The sequence below is a fragment of the Pempheris klunzingeri genome, chromosome 2, assembly GCF_042242105.1.
Source record: "Pempheris klunzingeri isolate RE-2024b chromosome 2, fPemKlu1.hap1, whole genome shotgun sequence".
Lineage (NCBI taxonomy): Eukaryota > Metazoa > Chordata > Actinopteri > Acropomatiformes > Pempheridae > Pempheris > Pempheris klunzingeri.
Genome location: NC_092013.1, coordinates 8,682,139 through 8,708,790, shown reverse-complemented (window position 1 = coordinate 8,708,790; position 26,652 = coordinate 8,682,139). Strand labels below are relative to the sequence as shown.

Here is a 26,652-nt window from a genome sequence, read left to right as displayed (position 1 = left end):
GTGTATGAGGGGGTAGGGTAAAGCATAGCTTTGCCTTCGACATTTTTACACACTCTCACCGGTTGCTCTGCTGTTGCTGAGTGTGTGTGTGTGTCAGATAAAGAAGGTGAAATTTGAATGAGGCACCCCAACAGGGGTCAAGGCCCCTATATCAACTATGGGATAAGGTCACAAACACATTCACACATAGGCTTGGGCAGTGTGACCATAAATAATTCAGATCCGAAACAGTTAGATCAATGATAGACGAGAAGTGGCTCCAACTTATGAAATGTGAATGTTGGCTGGTTTTCTTCTTCTTTTACGTTGGTAAATTGAATGTCTTTCAATGTGTCAATTTGGGCTTTAGGGAACTTTCTGGGCATTTCTCCCTATCATCATTTTATAGGTCAAACACTTCATTCAAACACTTCCTCAATCACTTAATTGAAGAAATAATCAGAAAATAAATAGATAGTAGAAATAAACATGAGTTGATAACCACAAGATAACCACATCCTTCAAGTCACTGTACCAAATTCATGATCTCTGATCTGGTTATTTCATCAGTGGAAATGCTTCTCAGGTGAATTTCTAATAAATGTACAGTACCAAAATGTAAATTAAACATGCCATGATTAAATACATACAATACATTAAAGACATATATTATCATGTCAACAAAACTAACTGTCTGAGTGGAATGATACAGCTGACATTATGCAAAAAAACCCACAGTAGATAACAACAAAGTCTGCCAGGCTGGAGGGTGTGTATGTGTGTATGTGTGTGTGTGTGTGTTTTGCATGAATAAATATGACATCAGCTTCATTGCCTTTCAAAATGTCAGTATAAGAGGCAACCCATTGACTGGGCATACAAATCAGGTCAAACACACACACACGCTTTTCTTCTACATCACAGCAGGAACACCTGAAACAAGGGAGGGGAGTTTTCAACCAATCCCAACATGCCTCAGTACTAAAGGCCTAGTAAAGGGGTGGCAGCCAAAGTGTCAGGATTAGCCAACCAGGACAGACAGAACATCTGTTGCCCAATCAGAGCATCTGGAGCATCTGGCACCAATGAGCAGCAGTCATCTAGCAGCTGAACCCTGACCTTACCCACTTGGCTTCACCAGCTGCCTTTTTTTCTTCTCCACATGTTTAATTCTTTTTTTTCAGTCATTCTCCAGCACTCTCAATCTCCATCTGTCTGTCTCTGGCTTTGATGACCTGTTTGTTTTAGATCTGATACACTGGGTGTTGTTGTGCGCCTGTACTGGTTCGTCTGCATATCATGGTGACAGCAGACATTCCTCTTTTATCTCTCAGCTATCAACTGCATCCAAAATGTATGAGGCTAGGCAGGAATGGGTAAGACATCTCAATCCAAATCACATTAACACACACACACACACACACACACACACACACACACACACACACACACACACACACACACACACACACACACACACACACTGACTTATAAGCAGTGCTCTGTTTATCTATGTGTGTGTGTGTGTACTGAAGGAGGCCAACTCAGCACTTACAATGTGTGTTTTCTCCCAGGTGCTGCAGCAGCCCTGTGCTAGATTGTCATATTAAATACTGAAGAATGAGGAAGCACACAGGTAGAAGGGAACAGAAAATCAATGAGCTTTTTCAGACACGTCGTGTCGGGTGCTGACACAGCAGAAGTGCTACTGAGCGCACGCACACACACACACACACCTACATACAAACTGAGGGGATGCTGGGACACCAGTATGAAACACACTGTTCTATTGTGACTTATCAAAGGGAATAGAGGATTTTCTCTCTTAAAAATAACTCTACCTTTATCTCTCAGAGTTTTTCTATTCTGAAAGGCAAGAGTGCTGACTGCAGAGGTAAAAATCGTCACACGCCGAACAGTCGCGCGCATGTGTGTGATGTGAAAGGCAGTTGATTCCTTTGCCCGGACACAAAGCCGTGGGCCCAAACAGGAAGCTTCACACACTCCCTGTACGTTCTGTGTGTGCTCAATCCTGGCTCCTGAACCTCAGTTTCACACAAACATCCTTCCTGACAGATTATTTTAGGCTCCGTTAGCATTTTTAATTCAGCTCACAATACAAACACAAAGATACAAGACCCTCCCTCCTTCCATTTTACCAAGTCACTCTGGCCCACATCCATGCACAGTGTATGGAGACTTAACAATACCTTTCAGAGATGTTTGATTGACTTGTGGTTGCACCACTGGACCAGCCCTAACTGACAAGGGGTTGTTAAATGATCACACACACACAAAGCCCTTAAAACTACCACTAATTGATTAGCTTAAAGATGTCATCTCACATCCTTCCACCCACATGTGATGTTCACATGCTTATGCGAGGTGAAAGGGGTTGTTAGCGTTACAATAGCAATCCTGTCTTTCTCAAGTTCTCCTGCCTCTTACCACTTCGTTGTTAATAAATGAGAGACACACCCTCTACAATGTCCCTGCTCCTCCTGATCAAATACACAATCAGCCACATAGGGAAAAAAAAAGAAATATTCAGCCCAGGCGTGGAGCCTCACATGCACACACAGACACGGACCCGCAGTCCTGTTTGCAGACAAATCTCTTGCTGTGTCACCACCTTTCCTATTGTGCGCTAGTGAAAGCAGCCATTTATCCTAAATCATATGTTTCTCTGGCTGCCTTGTAAACAGGCAGCCTAGTAACGTACACGTAGGCAGACACACAGTTTTAGTTTATGGCCACGGCCAATCAGCCCTCTTCAGGGAGACACATCTACATCATATCTGCACTGCTGGATGAGTTTATTAGCCAGACTGGAAAGTTATAATTGTCTACATCTGTTATACCGCCTGTGCATAACTCCTTGTATGTGAGTATTTAGTCTGAAGACCAATAAAAGTTATTCAGCACATTATTAGATTTGCTGGCCATACATGCCACTCTCGATTTCTGTGACAGAGTCCAAAACACCATAATCAATAGGTTTCTTCAGCAGCCACTTAACATTCCCAGATGTGTAAAACACTGACATATGCTGAAGCACTGAGCCAAAATGTACTTGAAAAATGAAACATCTGTCAAATGATTTTAAAGACTCAGCACTCCCTAATTTACCTCTAAAGTGTTTCCCATTGCCTGAATCAAAGCTTTCCTTTTTTTAAAAAAAGAGAGATAATAAAAACATGGTGATCTTGCAGACTGGTAAACGAGTGATGGAGACAGCTTATAGATGTGCGCTGACTGGATAAATGCAATGGAGCCTGTAATAGACAAAGCTGGGAGCAAAGCAATGTATCTGTCTGGATTTAATTCCAAATAAGTGCTCTGTGAACTGCGAGTGGTAGGTGATAAGCTCATTCCGTAACTCCATTTATGTGTATAACCACTTGCATCTGTGTTAGAACATTCCTAACCTTCTTTTAGTGTGTCACACTCACTTTCTCCATCTTCCTCTTGTCATCTCTCGCTTTTCCTAAACACTTTCTTTTTCTCCTTTTTCATGCCAACTATTTCTCTTTCAGTCACTCCGTTGCTCTCCCTCACACACACACACTCTCACACACACCCTCTTTCCTGAGCAGTAGGAACATTCCTCGCATCAGCCAGAATCCCATATTAGAGAATCAGCACTCTGCCCGTGAGAAACAACACAGACTGAGAAAAGGATGGCGATATTCAAGCATGCATTTGTGTGTGTGCACTTAGAAAAGCAATGCTCTTCAGCTCACACCAACAGGTGAGACAACAGTGTCCATAATATCCCAATGTCTACTTTTAGTAATCACTTCATGACAATGGTGCTACAGTAGACTATGATAGTGCTGCATCAGTGATCCATCTATGGCCAAATTAAATGTGCATCACACAAACCAAATGCAAAATTATGGTATTCAATAAGCCTGGGGAGGGTCTTGAAAATAACAGTTATTTTTTCAAGCCCTCGTTTGTGTGAATGTGTGCGTGGTTGTGTGTGCATCATGCATCTTCCTTTCCTGCTGCAGAGATTTCTGAACGTAAGCCATTGGAGGATTCACATTTATTGCTCTCATGATGCTGCAGTGTATGGCTCGAGCGTGAAATGGCTATTCCTGCTGCCAGGTTAGAGCAGACACATACGTTTGATTTATCAGCTAGCTGGACCACAATAGTTATTTAGTCTATTAAAGGTTTGGGAAACAAGAGACATGTGCTAGCAAAATATAAGGACACAGAGGTGTGACGTGGAGGTGCTTCATGTGTTGCTGCTTGATACCCTCCATTAGAGAATCTCTAACAGCAGTGTTCAGGGTAATGACAGACTGTCTGTGTCTCCCAGAGAGGGCAGACTGCTGGGAATGTCACAGCAGAGACGCAGCATCTGGAGACGCCTCTACACAAATGAAAAACAAACGCACACCTCAAACAGCGATGTGGATGCACAGGTTTATCCTTTCATTTGTTCAATCCAGACAGGGAAGACTGTATGTGGGAAAACGTGTGCACAGAGCGAGGAAGGGAGAGGCAGCTCGACACAGATGTTCGCAAGGGATCAGCGAAGTAACTGACAGGAGGGATCGATACAGGGGGTCGATGGACAAACATTAAGTCCAAAAGCTGACAAACACAGCAGACAGCCCTCACAATGCAGCACGGACAGAAAGCCTTTACACAGGCTGCCAAGCATAAACAACAGCCTACTGGGACACTGAAGCAATAGCACTGATGTCACTGTGGTGACAGCTAAAGGAGTTAGCAGGTAAACAAGAGGAAGTAGCTAATAAGAGGTGGTAAACAGCGAGCGAAGTCGAGTTACCCTCGACTACGCAGTTCATTTAACTGACTAGATTATAAGACAAAATCAAAGCTTTCGTGTGGATGTACAGACAAGTCGCAAACTACATAACTAATATGACGTCACTTCTGGATGTCCACTCATCTGAACACCTGTGATCTTTTTGGGAAAACAGTGTTCATCCCACCAGTGGAGCTCCAGAAACTTGTTGAATCTATTAGCCATGATGCATGGAAGACGTTTCTGCAGCTTTCGGTGGCTCCACATCACACTAAGACACATTATGGTGTTTTTTTTTTTTTCCTCTTTAATTTGTCACCCCTCTGTTTATTAAGACCAGAAATTCCAGACTTAAATCATAGCCATTTATAATTACGCTCTACACGTTTGCTTCACTTGTGTGTATCCAACAGCTCTACACAAGCATAGGGGCGACCAGGAGGTGACAGTTTTGGACACAAGGCTGGCAAGAGGATGGGTGCTCTTAAAGTGACAGGAGAAGTGGGTGCAATGAGGAAGCTCATTTTATCTGGAGATCTGCAGCAGCAGTGGAAACATGCTGTTAATGAGGAGGGTTATATCCTGTCCTCTCTCTCTCCCTCTCTTCCACATCCATCTCCCCTTCCCTACCACCTCTGTGCTTTCCCCAGACGGTAAACCACTAACCTAAACCTACGGATCTAATAAGCAATCACTGTCACTCTGACGGATACTGGACCAACACACACACACACACACACACACACACACACACCAGCAAGTAAACGGTTAAAATCTGAACGCCCCTTTCTAACCACTACAATCTGCACTCCCACCCCTGCTGCTCTCTCGTGTCCTTGATCATCGGCAGGGGCGACACCAATGAACTGTGATCAATGGACAAGCCTTTGCACAAATTGATCATTCAATCGCCATTTGCGTTAAAGCCGCACACACACACACAAATACACATATACATGTGCAGAATGAACGGAGGACAGCGCACACCAGCAGCACAGACAAGCAGGAGACAGAGAGGGAGAGAAAACGCCCTGCCTTGTTCCATGTCGAAACCCCAGCCCTCTGGGTAGTCTACTCAACACACACACACACATATATATATATATATATATGCACACACCACCTTCACATGAGCTTTCCTTTAGAGACCACATACAAGCCACATCTGGATAACAACACTGATTTCTGAGCGGTTTTCTCTCTGTCTTTGTTGGCCATCTGTGTGCTGCGTTAAAGCGAGGCGATCCCACGCTGGAAAACATGCCGATCTTGGTGTTGTATTAATGGGCGCAATTATTGATATACTATTGATCTGCCACGTCCGCATAATGACAATTAACCTTCACAAATGATTGGTGAAATACAAAGGCAAGCGTACCCTTTACGCATGATAGGAGAGGTGAGGGTACAGAGAACCATGCAATCAGCCAAGTCAAGGAAAAAACACACCACACAGCCAGAAAGCACAGATTTAACGGTACACTGCTAAAGCTTGAGCCATATATTAACATGTGATACGCTTTTTTAAAAGTTTTACCTTTGACTTGAGTTTCATATTCGGCCACTATCTCCTTGTCCTTTCGGAATTTCGCCGGAGACGTCATGGCTGAGTTTGGAGATCAAACCACTTGCCCTCGTAGCGCAGTCAATTTTGTCTCAATCAATCAATAAACCGGCCGTAGACGGGAGGGGATGCCACTCTGGGAGAGGTTTGGAAAAGAAAAAAAAGACAAGAGAGAGGGCCAGATGAGAGGTTGCAGCTCCTCAGTGTGCCCGCGGATCTGTATTGTCTCCCTGCCTCTGTTCACTCCGGGCGCATTGTGAGTTTGGCGCTGCTGCTGCTGCTGCTGCTGCTGCTGAATGTTCCCATCCGCCGCCGCGCCTCACCGCCTCCTCCAAACCGGTTATGGTGCAAACAACTTCAAGAGAAAGGAGATTCATTCCACTCTTAAAAAGCAAACAGCGACAGCTCGTCAGTCGGCACCTCCAAAACTTTTTATTATATCGGCCCTGGGCGGGTGTCGGGTCTCGCAGCTGCCCGTCCGCCTGTCTGAACTAAACTGCTCTCCTCTCTCTCCACCCCCCTCCTCCTCCTGAAGGAAGGAGTGAGAGAGAGGAGGAACCGAGTGGGGATGGAGGGGCTGGCTGCCTTGGTCAGCCACACTGCGCAGGACAGGCATGGATGCACACATGGTCGTGGATGGCATTCATTTTGGGTGCAGAAGCCACATTTTTTATACAAACAAGCCATTAATGTGTTAAAAAAAAAAAGAAAAGAAAAATCCTTTAGGAGTGTTTGGTGGAGTGTTGATATGTCTTCAAGTTTCATTACAATGTATAGCAGTGACGGTTTATCCAACAGGCAAACTTTTGTCAATTCATATTCAAAAAAAAAAAGAAGCAGCATTTAGAGTGATGGACTGAGCAATGTGGGGTTAATGTATTCCAGGGAGGGTAAAGTGAGGGAAAAAGGAGTTCTGCCTTCTGACAGGAGACTATATGCTGAATTTAAGCGACTGTACAACTCAGTATTTACTAAACAAAACAGCACATTCACCACTGTCTCTAAGGATGTAGCTAACGTTTGCATTCAATTGTCCAAAAACTCTAACTGTAGCTTTAGCTTGCTAGCAAACAACTCCATAACTCTGTCCGTTTATACTCACTATTTCTATTCATTGACGCGATGGAAATGCCTTTACCTTGTCTCCTATTTCGATAACATTTTTTGTCAAATAAATAATGCTGTGTAAACTGTCTATTTAAAGGGCAAACGTCAATGTATCAACTTTTTTTCCACACCGATTTAACTACAGCCCCGCCTGATTTTGTAGAACAAGAGCTCTACTTCCCACACCGCGATTGGTGAATAGGGATTTGATTGGCATGCGAAGAGACCAATCGGCTGTCAGAACTTTTGAATGTGGGCTTTTCAACTTGAATTTTTAGCCAATCAAATTTGGACTTTGTGATAAAAGCTGGCCAATGGTGACGGTTACTATGGAATGTATCCAATCAGAGTCAGGTGTGGGGTCTTTTAAAGATAGTTTCAGGAAGTGCCGTTGAGTACCAGGAAGTTGTAAACAAAGCTGACAGCTATTTAGTTAGCTGTTAACTACATCTGAATGGATGCCGAGGCAGTCGTGTAAAACAGGCTAGTTACCCACCGATATCGTGTATTTATCAAAAATACAGCAAACCATTTCATTTTATATAGAGATCGTTTCTCGCAAATAGACATTTTCCGTGCTTTTGCTCCGCTAGCTAACGTTAGCTGCCTTCCGTTTTCTCGTTAGGAAAAGGCTAACGCTTGCACAAGGACGTTAAAGCTAGCGTTAACGCATTCGAAGTTAACGTGAAATCGCATATTAGATTCACGAAATAAACGGAGAGAGAGCGCCATCGGTACCCGATTCTTGTTTCTCTGCTGCATTTGCTGTCTGGGGGCAGAAAGAGCGAGAGAGTTCGTCCATTTTAGGAGGACAACAATGTCTACATCCAACGCTAATTTCAAAAACAAGTGTGTGACCCAGGTGAACTGCATATTTTGTGACAGTCTGCTCTGCACAAGAGGCATGAAAGCAGTGCTTCTTGCAGACACTGAGGTTGAGCTTTTTTCGACCGATATACCCCCCAATAGGTGAGTGCTAATCTAGTTAGCAATGCTGCTAGCCTTTGTTTATGTCTGCTGTTGTTGCCAAGGCAAAGTGTACTTGAAACAAACTGATGTCTAACTATCATTTTTAGGGAAGAGGGACGCAATATTTGCAACTATACTGTGACTAATATGTTGTTTTTTGCATGATCATGTGAAATTAATGTGGGTTTTAACCTGTCCTTGCTTTGTTTGTTTCCCATTACACGCACCCTCCCTCTAGAACTGTTGACTTTGTGGCCAGCTGCTACTCGACTGAAAGCTGCAAATGCAAACTGAGAGACATCGCATGTCTCAAGTGGTAGGTAAAGCTCCTCTATAGCCTGCAGGGCATGACCATCTGCTGACATGGGATGTTGATAAAAGCAGAGCCACCATAGTTGACATAGCAAACAAGAAGGTCCTACTCATAGAGCTGTTTATCATAGTACAAACCTGCAGAGCTGCACCTAACAGTTATTTTCTTTGTCCATTTATATATCTGATAATGAATCAGTTAGTCAATTAAACAGTAGAAGAGGGGAAATCTTAATTTGTCTTCTTTTGTCTTGCCAATACTCCAAAATCCAAGTGTATTCAATTTGCAGTGATCTAAACCTGATCTGAGAGGCTGGACCCAGAAAATATTTGGTGGCTCTACTTGAAAAATGCAATATCTTATCACAATTGTTGCTCATTTCCTGTCAATGATAACAGGACTGTTGTCTAATTATTTCAGCTCCATACACCTGTAGTTAAACTGCCATTTTGCATATATTTCTGATTGACCCAAAGGAGAGTTTGGTGCTACAGTGGGGCTTTATGGAGCCGCTTTTGTATTCCCAGGCCTTTGTTGTTGTACACAGGGCAAAAACAAACATCTGTTGGATAATAGACACCCACTAGTGGAGTTAGCACTTTTCAGAAGTGCTCCCAGTGAAGTGCTGACACACGTTTCTTCTTTATTCTCTCTCCCTCCCACTCCCAGCGGTAATGTTGTGGGCTACCATGTTGTGGCCCCCTGTAAACCCTGCCTGCTTTCCTGTAACAACGGCCATTTCTGGATGTTCAATAGCGATGCTGTGTCTACTCTCAACAGACTGGATGTGACAGGTCAGTGTAAGCTCCCCTTTTTGAAAATTGGAATTCTTCGTAGTTTCGCTCGATTAAATCTGCTTCATAAGCCCTTTGTCACCTTCCAATGTGTCTGCAGGTCTGAATCTGCTCCTGTGGGGAGATCTTCCCGAGCTGGATGACAGTGAGAACGAAGAATCAGAAAACCCATCAGAGGAGGAGTGTATTAGGTAGAGAGGGAAACGGACAATGTGAGAGACCAGGAGCGCCAACATTTGAGAGGTGGAGCTGGAAGAGTGTACAAAATCATGCTTAAGAGAGAAAAAAGAGGCCTTAAAGGGTAATTTAATACTGAATCACACAGGGCAGAGAAGTATTGTTGCACTGCTCTGCATGGGTTAAAAGATTAAACTGTGTTGCATATCTGGCCACATCCCGCTCAGTGATGTCACAGCAGGTGTTTGCCTTTAACAGCTGACGGAGAACACCTGCTGTGACATCACTGAACGGGGTGTGGCCCGAAGGCCGCAATCTCCAAACTTTGAAACCACCGAGAACAGTGTAGCAAAAGTTTTTGGCCCTACGTAATTTAGCGTTGAATTACCTTTTAACCCGTGACCATGCCTTTCCTCATCACTTTTCACTGTTAAAAGCACACACTGTTGCACATGCTCTCTCCTCTCTTTTTCTCTTTTTGTACATTTGCGTGGGCTTATATAAAACATGTTGCTGAAGTAGACTGAAAATAACAGACAACTAGAATCCTTAATCTGGTGTATTCTACTTTTCATCAGTCTTCACTGAACTCATGGTTTTGATAAGCCTCATGAGGAGTTTGGGGGGTTTGGTATGATAAGTCAGTGGAACTTAACAGTGAATGCTGTGCTTTGTCACGCTGTCAAGTCCAAGTTTTCTGATAAAACAACCACAATTCACCAACTTTTTTTAATGGCAGTTGTAATCCGTACATTGAATATGCTGTAATAAGCAAACACTCCTATTAACAGTCGTGTCTTAAAGGCTTATATTCTCTCTGTGTGGCTGGGTGCTGACTGAAAGTTGGAGTGCTTTTGAATCCCATATATTGGAGAAGTAGCACAATTATTGAATGATATATATCTTATGAGTATGAGTTTCATGCTTTTTAAGGGCATATTTGATTTAGGTTACCTTATGATCTGGCATTTGATATGCTAAAACAGTGTTTGTTACACACCTGACAGCAGCAGTATGTGTTTAAGACGCAGGTGAACCTGTAGAAGCATCCGATACTAACATACTAATTTATGCGTAGGGTTTGCTTCCGCAGAAGCCTGGAGAAGTTAAGCTTCAAAGTTTAGTGTTTAAGAGGTCAAATCAAGTAACAAATTCTCAGATTGGTGATCTAAAGATAGAGTGGGAACTCACAAAGGTGCACTTTTGTAACAGTCCCTAACTCTTCAATGCCGATAATTAAGCAAAATGCGAAATCGTGAATGGATTTCTGTGTCCATGCTCTGTTTTTGTTGCATTACAGTTTTTTTGTAGCAGCGTAATTGTAGCACCTGAAGAGTGGACTCAACTCCAAAGAATAATGGAACATATCAATATTGAACTTAAGGACTGGCTCCCCCTCTAAAAACAAAAGATAGTCATGTCGTGTTGAGCAGGTTTACTGAGTAGCATTTCACATGTTTAAGGAATCTGTTAAGCTGAAACTCTCGCCCCTCAGTATGCTGTTGGCCTTACTGATGCTGTGATCACTGACAGAGAAGCTCTTGCTAAGCTGTGGATCTCGGGGGTTGATGCTGTACGTTAGTTGGTCGCCACCGACTGACCAGGCCTCCTCCTCTGCATGTTGTGCCAGACACAAGCTTTGACATCCTCCAGTCACGAGGGACTGACACCAAGTGGTCCTTTTTTGGCAGTGCCATCCCTCTGCTCTTGTTCTTGTTTCACTGCTGTGCCCCGTTCATGCTCTGAATCTGTCTTAATGTAACAGTCGATCAGGAATGAATGAGATTTGCCTGTGTTGTCAGCAAAAGTTGTTGAACATGCAAACATAGTGTCACATCTTACCTGAAAGAAAATGATAAAAGGAAGTAGGTCTTTTTAATTTCCACTGGCCTCTATATGCTATAGCCTTTAGTTGTGGAAAAATACTCAGAAAAAGGAGGAAAACTTTGTCCAGAATTTCACATCCTTCTCCTTAAAGTTATAACTGACAGTCTGCTATACTTGCACACCAAATACTGTCTATGTGGTAAAGCTAGGATGCAGTGCATCAGCTAGGTATTTATTAAATCCACAAACCAAATATCTATAACCACATCCTTCCTGTTAAGTTTACAAGCTTTGTTTACAAATGCATTGGTTTGTATCGTGCTATAGTACTTATGGTTTTGTTCACGTATTTAATATTTCATTTGTGATGTAGTGCTATGATTTGTTCGTTAAAGATTGGATGTGTACAGTTTTACCTCAAGAAGGTATCACTTGCGAGCTTCCTCTGGCTAGGACAATTGTCAAATGATAATCCAAAAAAAAAAAAGAAATTATTTAAATGGCTGTTTCTGACGTGAATAACTTTGATTAACATGCCCTGTTGAAAAATGTATATTTTGGAATTGCACTGAAACTGCATTGGTAGTTTGAAAAGATGATTTGTTGTTTTGTATGCTTGTTAAATTAATAAACTTTTTTTTCAAAATATCTTAAATTGCCTGCAGTTGTGTTGTTGGATCCACATTAGCTTCTACTACCATATGCTGCTGCTTATCCACGGCTCCAAGGAAAGCTTTGAGGACAAAATTGATTTTAAATGCCCCTTACAGTGAAGATGCACAGCAGATTATAGTCATCGACAAATGAGCCTGCGTTCTCTAACCCTTCGCTGTGTACAGATGACTCCCAGGAGTGATTATGAGTTCATCAAACAGTCATCAAAACACTTTTATTTATAGCCTCAAATCTGAAGTTTGTCTCGCAGGGATTCAAAATTTGATCAACACACATCACCCTCTATCCTTATACTGTCGAGTCAGATAAGGAAAAACAGGATCCTGAAATTGGGTCTGTCTTCAAGGGTGGACAGACATGCATGAGTGTAAAATAAAGTGCAGCAGGTTATTTGTGACTGAAAGTAACAATTGTTAATAATCTCTTCGGCAGACATTTTGGTTCCACAAGTGTGATTATGACGCAGTATTTCCTGGTGTCGGCTCTCTGGGTAATGACTTGAGTAAACATATACAATCAAGAAACTGGATTATCCTCCTGCAAATGATGTTTTGAGCCTGTATTACTTTGTGTTCTCTGATACCAACAAAAGGGGGAGGGAGGGGTGGCTCTGTGGATGTCACAACCTGCACTACCTAGTCTGCAGACAGTGTCCATGTGTTATATATGGGTGTGTGTTCGGAAATCTCAAGGGAAATTGTTCAGCATTGATGTCATTGACTCAAACTGCTAAACCGCTCTGCAGGGAAACGCAGGGGTTATCTCTGACCGACAGGGCTGGAGTCAATTCTGTCACTGCATTGGAATTGGGTTTTTTCATTCATGCACTATGCAGATTTATAGTATTCATCAACAACTTTCACACTGAGGAGCCTGACATTTTAGCTGAATATGTATGAGCCCTCCTACGCTGATACACAGGTTTCGTTTTGGTGGGCAGGTTCAAAATGTGAGGGCCGACTTTCTGTGGATGTACTGAAAATTCATGAGTTTAGTTTTTAGACTTCCATTCAGGAGGAGACAGTAAACCAGAATATACAGAATAGTAGTCTAAACTAATAAAAAAAAACTTTATTTCAACCCAAAATACAAGTAGAGTGTCAGACTTTTGCCTTTCAGGGCTGCAATATGTGGTTAAATAACAAAATCCATTCATTTTGCAAGCATAATCTGATCTGTGGCTCTTTGCATCGGTTCTGAGTGTTTGGTTGTGAACTTCCACGTGTGGAGAAAACTAGTTCCTTTTTTTATGAAATGATCTGACTGAAGTTTGGTAATTTGTTCTTGCATACCTGCTCAAACATTCTCTGCTGCTGTTGGGACACGCACAGTGCAATTTAGGTAGTGATTGCAAGAAAAATCAGAAACAAATACTTGTGGCTTGCTCTGTTTTCACATGTTTTTGTAGCATCCGGCCAAATTACAAGCCATGCTCTCACAGCGACAGCTCTGTGTTTGTGTTTTATCTTAACACCCCCTTGTGAGCTGTATCAGCCTGTTGTTTTCCGTGCAAATTCAATAACTTCGCCCACAGACTTCCTCACAGAGATTCAAAGGTCAGGAAAAACTGTGGCCTGGATGTTCTTAACTTAAAGTCATTCTCTGCTTCAACTAGAATTTCCCCTATAAATGAAAACTAAACAAACGGACTCCTGGAGCCATTTGGGGCCCGAAGGAGAAACACTTCAAACTATTACTGCGCCTTCAAGGTACCCAGTGGTCAGCAGGAGAACCTGGGTTGCTCTGTGCAGCTTCCAGGAGTGTTTAAACTTGAAGCAAAGAGTGTTGCTGAATAAAAGAACATATGCACAGCACTCAGTGCATGGTTGCCTTCCCTAGACAAATAAAGGATAAATGAATCCAATGTGCAGCCTCTTTGCTTCAGTGACAGCCAAGCTGGTTAATCAGGCAGAGAAAAGTCTAACACATCAGATCCTGTCGTACCAACCCTGGGTTACACAAATAAACAACACGATGACCTTGTAGCTAGCTATGGTCAACTAAAGCACCAACATGTTGATGATGGCTTGGAATAACTGTTTTGTGTGGTTTGTGTGGTCTTTACGGGGCATTTGTAAAGCTCAGGTTTGTTACTGGCCATAGACTAGAATAGGATTGATAAATAGGATTTAATGCTTATTTGTTTTTATTTCTTTATTTTATTGATAGTGTCAATGATATCCTACTATTACTAGTATCAATAATAAGTTGTCTACAATTTTAAAACAACTTTTCCTTTGGTTGAACACTGCTACCTGTCACCTGACTGTCAGTTGGTGGTTCCCATGCTGGCAGTTAGGATCCTCTCGGGGGTTTGCAGGATAAACATAATGGGGTTGTGTGTTAATTAACAAGACTGGAAATAAATATTTTTCTACCACAATTATTGTTTTTTTTCATGATGGCTTCTCAAATCTTTGCTTTTTTAAAATGCTCAACAGCTTCTAAGACCTATTTAAATGAAGCATCCCAAGAGGGGAACATGAAAGAGACATCTAACGTGTGACAATAGTGGGTCATCAGCCAAAAAGGATCATAATTAGTGTTTTATCACACTGAATGAATCTTTTTTTTTTTTTTTTTTTTAAGACTACATTTTTTTTCCTTTTCCGTAACAAAAGCCTAAAATAATTACACGAGTAATGTAATTTCACACAGATCGGCTTTGAGCTGAGCAGGAAACCAGGCAGACAGGTATGGAGCTGATGTGGCAGCTGTATGAGTGAACTGTTTGTTAATGTTGGACAGGTGGGTGGAACATAAAGCAGCTACAAGGAGGCAGGTGCACAAGTTTATGTAAAAGATAAACAGCTGCCAGGTGAGTAGACACAGAGTGAGGAAACAAGGTACATATGATTCAACTGGCCTCATCAGTTTAACCCTTTAACGCCAAGGGTATCATATTTGATAGATACACCTCTACATCATCAGTGTGTGTTTTATATGCTTTTGTCTGTTTAAGATAAACAAACCGTGAGCAATAAATTGCACAAATATGCCAGATGTAGCAAAAATGATACAAATTAAAACTTTTTTTTGTTGTTGTCATTTGTCAGAAGGTTCAATAAACACTCCAGTTTCAAAAAAATATAAATTTCTGCTAATTATTTCATGGTTCGTGGCTTTAAAGGGTTAAGACATGCTGATTGAAAGTGAAACTCACAATAATGCAGCACTCTACTCTGCATTTTTTCAATGAGAAAATGCTAATAGAATCAATAACTTATTAAGCAAATACAGAAATAGACCTTTTTCATGACAGCATTGTGACTCATTACATTAATGATGTCTCTGTTCCATTAAAATGTCCTGGAATTTAATCATTATACCTCTGCTTTTCCTCCTGTGACATGACTGAAAAAAGCTTCGGCCACTTTAATATTCAGTCCCTCAGGTGTGAGTAAAAGAGCTTAATCAAAAAACACTTTATGTTAAAATGTAATTAAATAAACATAATTAAAAAAATCATCCTTCCCACATTAATAAAATGTATGAAAGTAAACCATTTTGTCTGATCCTTAGAAATATGAAATCAGTTTTGGGATGCTGACAAACCAAATTAAAATAAAGTCACTAATATGAGAAGAATTACAAGGTAAAAGTGAAAACATGCTTTGGAGAATCATCACAAGAACAGTTTCACTCAACTTAAAAGCTCTGCACATCCACCACAGGTGAATGTAATATGTTTCAATACAATGGTGGAGTTACAGTAGTGCACAGGACTCCATGTACTGCTAAGAAAGATAAATGTGCCCTTACAGGTGAAACAAAACTGAAAGAGGGGATGAGGGAGATGTCAGTCATGTGTATAATGCACATGCCCACACAGCACAGAGACATAGTCTGACCTGTCAAAAACAAGTAAACTCCTCTCTGTGTCTGTAACCTGGGTATTAAGGACCTTTGACTACAGTAAATGGAGCAAATCGATCACTACAAGCTCAGACTCAGGGTAATCTACCAGATGCTTTGGTGGAACATCTCAGAGAGAACACTCTGGCGCTCTCTGTTGGATGTGAGGGGAAAATCACAAAGACAGAAGACTGACTGAGACAACACACTTTGTATTTTATTATCTGATACACAAACCTAAAATATGGCAGTGACACAACAATAAAAGTGCCCACTGTAGAATAAGGCTCTAAAATAAAATGTATTTTAGAGGTGAATTAATTCATACATCAATCTATTTGTTATTTTCCAAATATATTAAGAAAAGAAAAGCCACCCTTCACATTACCTTACATCTGCCAAATGTTTATTATATTCATCTAAAGCCAAACTAAAAACTAGACTTTAGAAAAAAATGAACTAAAGCGATGCTGTGTAATTATGACAAATAAAAATAAATAAATAAATGAAATAAAATCTAATGAAAAATACAAACCTATAATAACTCTGACCTGTACTTGTTTTGTCACCTCTTATTATATTCGACTTGATGTTTTTGCATGAAAAGGTCCTCAGAAATTAATTAAGAGAGAAACCTGTAAACACAGCAGCTTTTAGACGCCACCCATTCAGCGTTGGTGTGCTCAGGTCCCTTCTGTGGTGACCTGTGAGGCAAAGCAGATGATGCTTTAGTATAATTATGATTAAATAATCAGAATTAAATCATGTCAGCCTTGGGTATTCATGTAATTCGGGGCACACTGATTGTGGTGGAAACTCTATGATGGTTGTCATGGTTACATAATCCTAAACATCTTGGTCCTCTGTTCAAGATGGTCAAGAGCGGAGGAAGGACTTCTCCATGATTAGAAATAAAGAAATCTATGTATTAATAGATACAAAAATAAATGCATGTACAATAAAGAAAACCACAGTTGTCCATTAGATAAAATATATTACATCGATTATATATTATATAATCATAAGAAAAATAATGATGAGCTGTGTTGGGGAAGCTTCCAAACACTTCCTATGTTATATTCATAAAGCTAAGTACTTTATAAAAGCAATGATCAAATTGACAATGCACACATGATACAAAATTATAAAGTATAGTATAAAATACAAAAAAGTCACATGCCAGAGAAAACTGCCACTCTATTGAGTTTATTACAAAAATGACCACTTGTTGACATGTCAAACATAAGCCAAAAAAAAAAAGATTTATATACCTCCAACAATAAAATGCTCCTTTATTCATTTGAATCTGCAAGGAATGTCAGCTTTGGTTTTACATACAATGTCCATCAGACAGAAGCTAGTTCAGGGGGTTCAATTACAGTGGAGAAGCAATGATAATGTAAAAAAAACCAAAAAAAAAACATTCCTTTTCTTTTGTGGCCCAAAATTGTTTGTAGTTTCAGTTGCTGACTTCACAAAAAATGGCAAAAAAGGTTATCTAACCACTTGAGTCCTATATGAATATGAATGTATTTAAAGTACTAGTTTAACTACATGATATTGCGGTTGCATCCAATAGACATGCTGTTGCCAAATCATAAAGCAAGAATGAAATGTATATTGAAAAAAGTGGAAAAAAAGGATTCATCCAAAAACAGCAGTGAGGGAGAAATAGCTAAGAAAGAGAAAAAGAAAAAGAGCAATGTACTTACAAAAGCCTAAATGTGGAAAGAAGAGAGAGCAGAAGTTGCCACAAATGTCTTTTTTTTTTACATCCAGGAGCTGAGTGCTCTGGGGTCTCTACAAATATGGAAATACATGAAAGTCAAGTCAAGTACAAGGCAATATCAATGTTCTCATATCAAGAAAACATTCAACTCAGAGTTCAGAGATGCCTGGAATAACAAAAAAGAAAATGTAATACCAACAGGCCTGAATCGGTGAGTGCTGCCATATTAAAGGTCCAGTCTTTGGACCATTTAAATTACACATTTATTCACATGCATATTTCAAATATTTTTCTTATACACGAAAAATAAGCATTTTGGTGTCTTTTCCAAATGACCACATTTAGAAATAGTACCACTACTACAAACCACTACTAACAGAAAACATTAATGACTTAGAGTAGTTGTTGTCTGCCGTTAGTCCTTGTATTAAAAGGACCAATTAATTCTTTGCTTTACAATTGAGGCAGCGATTTTACTTTGAAGACTCATTAAGAAAACCTCTGAAATGTTCCGGTATCTAAACAATTGTATAAAAGATTGTTTCTCAGTATTGTATAATGAATATGGCTGGTTTGTCTTGTAAAATGCTACTACAGTGAGTGTTTTTTTTCTCAGAATTTATTAGAGCTCAGGAACTGTGCGCGCTGACCAAATATTAGTTTGCCTTCTCGACACTAGATGGTGCAGTTGTACCATGAATGGGGGCCACCATCCTTTCGTTGATCAGGACAGAGTGACAGCTGCATACAACACCTCAGTGTCAAGGAAACACATGAGAATAAACTCATTTAGTCTTAAAAAAAAAAGTTTATGGTATGTTTGCTGTGTCACTAACAGCAGTATTTTATTTCAGAGAGCTCCGACAGACACATTTCTTTCTTAGAGGTAATTAAAATTAAAAATCAACAGCCTCTGATAAAGACAAGTTGTGTCTTTATCAATTTCTTCCCAAAGATTTCACTCAAACATCAACATCCTGTTTGTTTCATGAAGAGGACAGACATTTTAAAAGACTGAGCTACCTCCCTTTTTATGCGCAATAAATAATTTTGCATTTAAATACTCCAAGTGGGTATCATTATTATACTAGCTAGGAAAGATGAAGGGATTGCCATCAAATTAGCGGTCACCTTGATCATCAGAGGGAACAGAATATCTTATAAGAAATACAAGTAGGTTCATAAAAGCTCTGCAGTCTGTCATGGTCATCTCCTGATAATAGACCTAAAAGGCTAGGCTAATGTCCAGCTTTGCCTGATTATGCATATTAATGACACCTCAAGAATTCATCACAAAAATCTTTTTTCAGCGGGTGAGGAGGGCAAACGGTAATAAATGGCTGAATTTATTCACTTTAGAAATAATCCCTTTAATCAGGAGAGGAAGCTGTCATGAGATTGGTAGGCCAGGCTGCTGGAATTCTTCAATAATTTTACTAAATCAATTTTGCTTGTAATATGATCACTTAACCACAAAAAAAAAACAAATCCTTCAGGAACTAATGAGCTCATAAGCTTGAGAACATTAGCTTCATAATTAAGACATAATAAAAACAATTGCTTATCCATGCTTTGTCTGGGGAAACAGAACTGCAGGTGCCATATGCAACAGTGCAGGTTTTCAACAACTGGGCTGCCTACTGGCCCCACATTATACTCTGAGGCAAGCAGCACTGGGCTTTTGTTGAAGTGCTCAAGATAACACAAAGAAAACTTCAAACAGGCCTCTTATTGTGTTCTATTCTTCTGGGCAAGCTGATTACAGTTAAGGATAAAAGTTGTTCCTATACAGTAAACTAATGCAGAGAATCAGAGAGCACTAATTAAGTCATGTGGGATCCGAGGCGGTCGGCATGGATGTGTTCCCCAACACCCAGACCACGGGGGTTTAGTGGGAACTTTACAGCCCAACAGCAGTCAGCATCAAACGTGTTTATTGTCAGCTGAATGTCCGGTTCAGGCATGAACCACTGGATCTGCAAAGCCACCTGGGAAAAAGAGCAGAAGCTGCAGCTTCTTAGCGAAAGGCTTGTCTATTCGCCTTTTTTTTTTCTTCCCTCCATCTCAGTGCCCCTAGCAGAGCTTAGAAAGTTGCTCCAAATGCCATCAGTGTCTGAAGCAAACACAGCCACTGACTGTGTATCAAAGCAGAGAGTGTGTCAGTTTTTCTTCCGGTCCATGTTCATAGATGTGGTTTAAGGAGCTGAACCCAGGCGGGATTTAAATACATGTTCACGTAATGGCACAGAGAGTGAATTTCAAAAATCTGCTGCAATTTAACCTTTGGTTTAACTTTAATTGGTAACCATGAAAACTAAATCTGACGGAACAGTTTTTTTTATTTATGACGGTTGTAAAGAACCATTAGACTTCTGATATCTACAACAATCTCAGATAAATATTTAGACCATGAACCAGTCTTTCATGTCAGTGTCAGCATGTTATGTTTTTTCTCAAGTGTGTGTGTGTTTGTGTACTGTGCTATTTAAGGATGCATGGATATGATATTCAAGTCTGTGTGAATTAAGTGTATGGGAATAGATGTATGGATGGCAGTGGCTAACCACACACACACACACACACACACACGCACACATGCACACACACACACACATTGAGTTTCTAGTGTTTTGGCCTTTCTTTGCTTTTCTTTTTATGCTGCTGGTTTTATCATTTGTCCTTGCGTTAGCCTGGTCCTTATGTTCTGTTATTTCTTGCATGCATCATTCTTGAGTATCTCCTCTATATTTCTACGCTCTCTGTCTGCTTTATATTGCACATTTTTATATTTCTTTAGCTAATTTGAAGCTCTGTAAAGGCCTCACCGGTCAACCTTTCCAGCAGCACCACCTGTTTGAAAATTTTTTTTATACATACATGCACACATACTGATGCTTGTTTCTCTTTTTCAATACTGTTTGTATGATTTAGCCTTTGCCATATTAATAGGAGTTATTCAACTACAGATGTATTGTTTTTGCATTTTAAAGCAAATTATGTATGAATGAGCAGCTTCTGTAGCAGCGAGAAGTCAGCTGGGACATTATTAACAAAATGTTGCTGTGTTTTTATTAGTGTAGTGGTGTCTTGTAAGATTTAGTTGTGCCCATTTGGAGTGGTGCACACACACACACACACACACACACACACACACATTTTTTTGTGCACACACATACGCAGACACACGTTTTTCTTAACCTCTTTTTTCATTATTGGGAGGGCCTGTCCTACTGCCTATAGCCACCTGCAAATTACAATTTAGTACTCCAAGAGTTAAGACTGTGTTCTTTCAGCCCATTGTGTGTGTGTGTTTGTGTGTTTGTGAGTGTGTGTGTGTGTGTGTGTGTGTGTGTGTGTGTGTATATATGTGTGTGTGCCGGGGGAGGGGTAGAGAGAGTCTGGTAGAAAACCTTTAATCCGGGTGCTGTCAGGCCCAAACCCGGCTTGACGTCCCATTGATGTGGAACAGAACAAAACACAGGGCCCCTTGCTAAGCTCCCACTGGCTCACTCACACACTCTCACACACACACACACACACACACACACACACACACAGGGCCCCTCTCTAAAGCCCCTAGCCTGGGCCCCTGCTCCCTAACCGGGAAGGGCATTCCTCAGCCTATGCACACGCGTGTGCATACACAAACTCACACACACACACACACACTGAACTGAAAGAACACAATCTTAACCCTTCAAGTGCTGTGCTGTAATTTGCAGGTGGTAAGAGTGCAAAGGTCTTTCCCTCTTTTTTACGGGCTATGTGTCCATTCATTTCCATATTTAAACCTGGAGTGTGTATGTGTGAGTGTGTGTTCAAGGGAGGTGGAGGACTCTTACGTTTGAGAGTGCATCAGCCAACAATCTATTTGATTTGTAGACACATATGTACACCACACACACACACACACACACACACACACACACACACACACACACACAGATGTCATAGGTTTGTGAGATGCTTGGATACAGTTAACAGAAGCCAGATGCTCCAGTGTGTGTTGGTGTGTATCCGTGGTGACAACAAACAGTTATTATTGTCCTGCTGTTTGGACAGCTCCCAGCCCGCAGCATCTCTGTTTACTATTAGCTTAAAGACAGAGAAACAGAGAGAGGGAGACAGAAAGCAGAGACAGAGAAAGCAAGCGACAGATGCATGTCTCAGCGGATACAAAAAGCGACTTATATTAGAATAAACATATGTTTTAGCTAATGGTCTGGAACTGTCAAGGATATTAATGTTTATTTGGCTGGTGTTCTTTTTGTAGCCACCAGGTGGGGATGTGGGCAGCAGTCATGGAGTTGTGGAGAAGAATATCCTGCTCAAACTTTGACCCAACGATGGCCTTAAGGTTGAAGCATTATGGTTCATCAGTTCAGTTTCAGTCCGTCCCACCAGAACTGAGGTGGTCCTGGGTGTCTCAGCTTTAAGTTTGGGGGTGGCTGCCACTGGTTATCGCTCTGCTCTGGGAACGCAGCCCAAACTTAAAATAAACTGGAGGACGTAAGGGAGCCACACGCCTACTGCATGATAACCATTCCCACCTGTGATCGTACACAGCCACTCACACCTACATGGTCAGCTCATTTCCCTCTTCACCTTCTCCAGGACCAAACGCACTCCTCGGTTTCCTCTGTTAAATTACAGAGATCTTTATTCCCTGGAATTCTGCCGCTTCCGTTTTGGAATGTCAGAGCTCCGAGTGAGCCGTTTGTTTGGGCCGGGCTGCCGTCCAGAGAGGCCTGAGCAGTCCCAACCAAAATGTTTTTATTGACGGGCAGAAGCAGTCAGGCCGACAGCACCGATTGGCTGTAATTGGTCGGCAAGTCAGTGGTGTGTTTGAAATACCCTATGTAAAGTGGCAGCCTTTAAAAGCACACACACACACACACGCCCACCCCTGTTTCTCCCCTCCCGTCGCTTTAAGAGAAGCCAGATGGGCCACGGGGAAGCAATCACCCCTCTATTTGTCTTGGTGCTGATCAGGTTAGTGAAGTGTTCTCAGGCCTGGCCAGGAGTCTACACACTGCTGCCTGTTGTCCCTGTAGCTTAGTGCACTGCACGGCTCCAGCCAACTGGCCCGGTCAGAGGGCTCTGGGACTGTCTAAACAGCAGTGCGCTGAGTGAGGTGAAATGCTCTATCACCACTAGAGGGGCAATAAAGGCCAGAAGTAATGATTGTTGTCTGTTAACGTCTTTTTGTGGATGTTTGATATAGAACTGGGCGCAGTTGAAGGCCAGCTTTCTCCCTATTGTAGCGCAAAGAGCGAAGTAGCTGTCTTAGCTAATGTATAAATATGAGGGTCAGCGAGGAAGCTGGTAGCTAACATCTTTCATCTGTTGATATGGACACCACCATTTAGGGCTGGGTCAATGGATGGGAGGTGTGGAGGCAACAGCATGTGTGTGTGTGTGGAGAACATTCCAGCCATTGAACACACAGATGGTTTGGTTTAAGCACTGAAATGAGCACCAGACACAGTGCAGTGACAGTGAACGAAAGCCTCAACGATGCGCATACACACACACATACACATATCCCTGACTGCACGGGTTAATGGAGTGACGGAATCCAGAAGGAATTTACTCAAGGACTCAGGGAATCAACTATTAGGTAGCCTCTAAACTGCCCTGCAGAAACTCCAAGAGCACTGCTCAGCTTTTTGAATTGTAATTCAATTCAATTCAATTCAATTCAATTTCAATTCAATTTTATTTGTATAGCCCAATATCACAACAGAGTTGTCTCACAGTGCTTTACAAAGTTCACTGAAATAAACAAGTGTAAGCGAACAAACAATCTAATAAAGAGTCCAGCAGTCGATGAGGCCAATGGATCAGTCCGAGGCATCACCTGCCCTTTATGACCCTCCTTCTTTGGGAAGGAAAAACTCAAAAAACCCAGTGGGAAAAGAGAAACCTCCGGGAGCACCACAGTGAAGGAGAGATCCAGCTCCCAAGGACGGACAGGCTGTAGCCTTGGACAGACACACATCCATTGGCTGATGGAGAACCACATCAGCGGGACCAGGACCAGGATCCATAGGAACCTGGGAACCACATCAGCAGAACCAGGACCAGGATCCACAGGAACCAGAGAACCACATCAGCGGGACCGGGACCAGGACCCACAGGAACCAGAGAACCACATCAGCAGGGCCAGGACCAGGATCCACAGGATCCACAGGAACCTGAGAGATGAGAAAGCACAGAAAGGCTCTGGGGAAGATAGCAAGTTAGAGGCAGACATTTGACTGACATGAGACATAACGATGGAGAGGAAGAGGAGGATAGAGAATAGAGGAGCTCAGTGCACCATAGGAGTCCCCCGGCAGTCTGAGCCTATAGCAGCATAACTAGGGGCTGGTCTAAGGCCTGAGCCAGCCCTTAAATATATGCTTTGTCAAAAAGGAAGGTTTTTAGTCTACTCTTAAATGTAGAGAGGGTGTCTGCCCCCCGAACCCAAACTGGAAGGAGATTCCACAGGAGAGGAGCCTGATAGCTGAAGGCTCTGCCTCCTGAACTACTTTTGGAGACTTTGGGAACCACCAGTAGACCTGCATTCTGGGAGCGCAGTGCTCTAGTGGGGTAGTACGGTACTATGAGCTCTTTAAGATATGATGGGGCCTGACCCTTAAGAACCTTGTAGGTGAGGAGAAGGATTTTAAACTCTATTCTAGATTTTACTGGAAGCCAGTGAAGAGAAGCCAGTACAGGAGAAATGTGGTCTCTTCTTTTAGTTCTCGTCAGAACACGAGCAGCAGCATTCTGGACCAGCTGGAGAGTCTTTAAGGACTTATTGGGGCAGCCTGATAATAATGAGTTACAATAGTCCAACCTAGAAGTGACAAATGCATGGACTAATTTTTCTGCATCGTCTGTGGTTATGATGGGCCTGATTTTGGCAATATTACGTAGATGGAAAAAGGCAGTTCTAGAAATCTGTTTAATGTGGGAGTTACCTAACGCACCTATAACTTCTTAACAAGGGCATTGCATACACAAGGATGAAAGAGCTGTGTGCATAGAAACTGAAGGATAGCGTAGGTGACAGATATATCAAAAAGACACAAAGATGGCCATCAAGGAAGATAAGGGAGCAAAAAGACGGTGAAGCAAGTTGCAACGGGGCGGAGCAGGACTGACTTGAGGCTCCTTGGCAGTGAAACCTGATCCCCCTTAGATTTGCCCACCTTCTGATTGGCTGGCCCTCTCATGAACCCTGACCCTTGACGTTGTCTGGGTCTTGTGACCTTGAGTGAAGTACAGGCCCGGCGTTGCGTCTCCTCCCAGACTCCCGTCTGTGCTCCTTCTCCCCTCTCTTTCTCTCTCCCCTGGCTGTTCCTCTTTGCCCATTCGTCTCCAGTGAGAGAGGGTCGGTGGGGAGGAGATGGAGAGCAGAAATGTCAGCGAGACATTAAACAGAGTGCGTCTGTGTGTGCTCTCATAGTCCAACCTGTCTGATTTCCCTCTCCTCCATCCCTCCCCCTCTTCCTCCTCCTCACATCTCCTCTATATACGCTTCTCCACAGAGCAATAAATTCATCCTCTCTTCTCCAGATCTCCAAATCTCTTTGTCTTTTTTGCTCCATCAACACCCTTATCACTTTCTCTGCAGATCCTTTCTGCCTCCCTTTGCACTCATATAGTTTATTGCACCCAGTGTCAAGGCCTCTACCGCCAGCAATTCAAATGAAATGGTTGTGTTTTAGTAGTTCTGGCAAAACACTGTGGCTTAAAAGGGAAATACCAACCATAGAAGAAGTATACTATTTATGTAGCCTTAAATTAATGATCAGTCAACATGCATAGTTATAAATAAAGAAAAACGATTAATCAACAAACCAAGGCAGTGTCATAACAATGTATAATTATGACTGAATAAAAAAGAGGTTATGAGGAAAGCTTCCATCCAAATGAGTTGAAAGAAATAGTTCAACATTTTGGAAGAAGATTGAAGATTGGTACCACTCTCATGTCTGTGGACAGTTAATAAGTAATAAGTAAATAAAAATGATCATGCAAGTGTCTATGTCTAAATGTCTCCTCTCCTCTCCTCTCCTCTCCCCTCCCCTCCTCTCCTCTCCTCTCCTCTCCTCTCCTCTCCTCTCCTCTCCTCTCCTCTCACACCTGTGGACACACATGTACTGTACACATGCCCACATGTAGCGCTGGCAGACGCACACAGAAGTCTCTCTGTACTGTCCCAGCGCAGAACATTGCAGCAGAGCGCAGCAAAGCACAGCCGAGTGGTGTTTATTTTATTGGATGTTTATTTCGCTCTGTAAAACATGCCACTCAGGGACCTTGTGGAACGATGCACTCAAACCCCTTTCTCTCTCTCTCTCTCTCCCCCCTCTCTCTCTCCCAGTGTAAACAGTGTGTATATTGGGAGTGTTTCCTTCACTTGTCTGTGTAGAAGTGTAATCCATCCAGTCAGACATTGTAAACAACATCTCTATGTGTTTATAAATACTGCCCAACCACTCTAATGAATTTATGGTAATGCCTTGTTCTACTGCTTCTGCTGTGTGTATGAGTATGTGTATGAGTATGCTTATGTGTGTAAGGTGTGGGTGTGCATGTATCACTACTCTGCTAAAGAGCACTGCACACATTTTACCGGTTTCTGATGTTTCTGGAGGGGAGTTTTATTTCCTGGTGCGTACAGCCTGGTTAAAAGCTTAAACCCTGTGACAGCAGCGAGCAGTGACTGACTGATAGGAACCAATGCGCCACAGTACGAAGTCCATTAGCAAACCAACGCCGTTTTATTCCATTTACCTCACTTTAACTCACCACAGCAAGAGCTAATCTCTCGAAGCATATGTGTTATGTTTTTGTAGAAGTTTGTTCCATTGATTTTGACTT

The 26,652-nt window shown here is 41.9% G+C and overlaps 2 protein-coding genes across 3 annotated transcripts in view; one reads left to right on the top strand and one right to left on the bottom strand.

Moving 5' to 3' along the window:
- Positions 1-6,730, bottom strand: part of srgap2 (SLIT-ROBO Rho GTPase activating protein 2) — a 53,434-nt gene extending 46,704 nt beyond the window's left edge. For both annotated transcript variants that reach the window (XM_070841400.1, XM_070841408.1), the window contains exon 1: positions 6,303-6,730. In XM_070841400.1, coding sequence (XP_070697501.1) covers positions 6,303-6,369 — 67 coding nt within the window. In that variant the 5' untranslated portion in view covers positions 6,370-6,730. The remainder of the gene's footprint in view (positions 1-6,302) is intronic.
- A 1,119-nt stretch (positions 6,731-7,849) lies between these two features.
- On the top strand, positions 7,850-9,877 carry LOC139211874 (protein FAM72A). Its single transcript, XM_070842300.1, has 4 exons — positions 7,850-8,405; positions 8,644-8,721; positions 9,388-9,512; positions 9,613-9,877. Exons 1-4 carry the CDS (start codon positions 8,254-8,256, stop codon positions 9,705-9,707), a joined length of 450 nt encoding a protein of 149 aa, XP_070698401.1. The 5' UTR covers positions 7,850-8,253; the 3' UTR covers positions 9,708-9,877.
- The last annotated feature ends 16,775 nt before the right edge of the window (positions 9,878-26,652 follow it).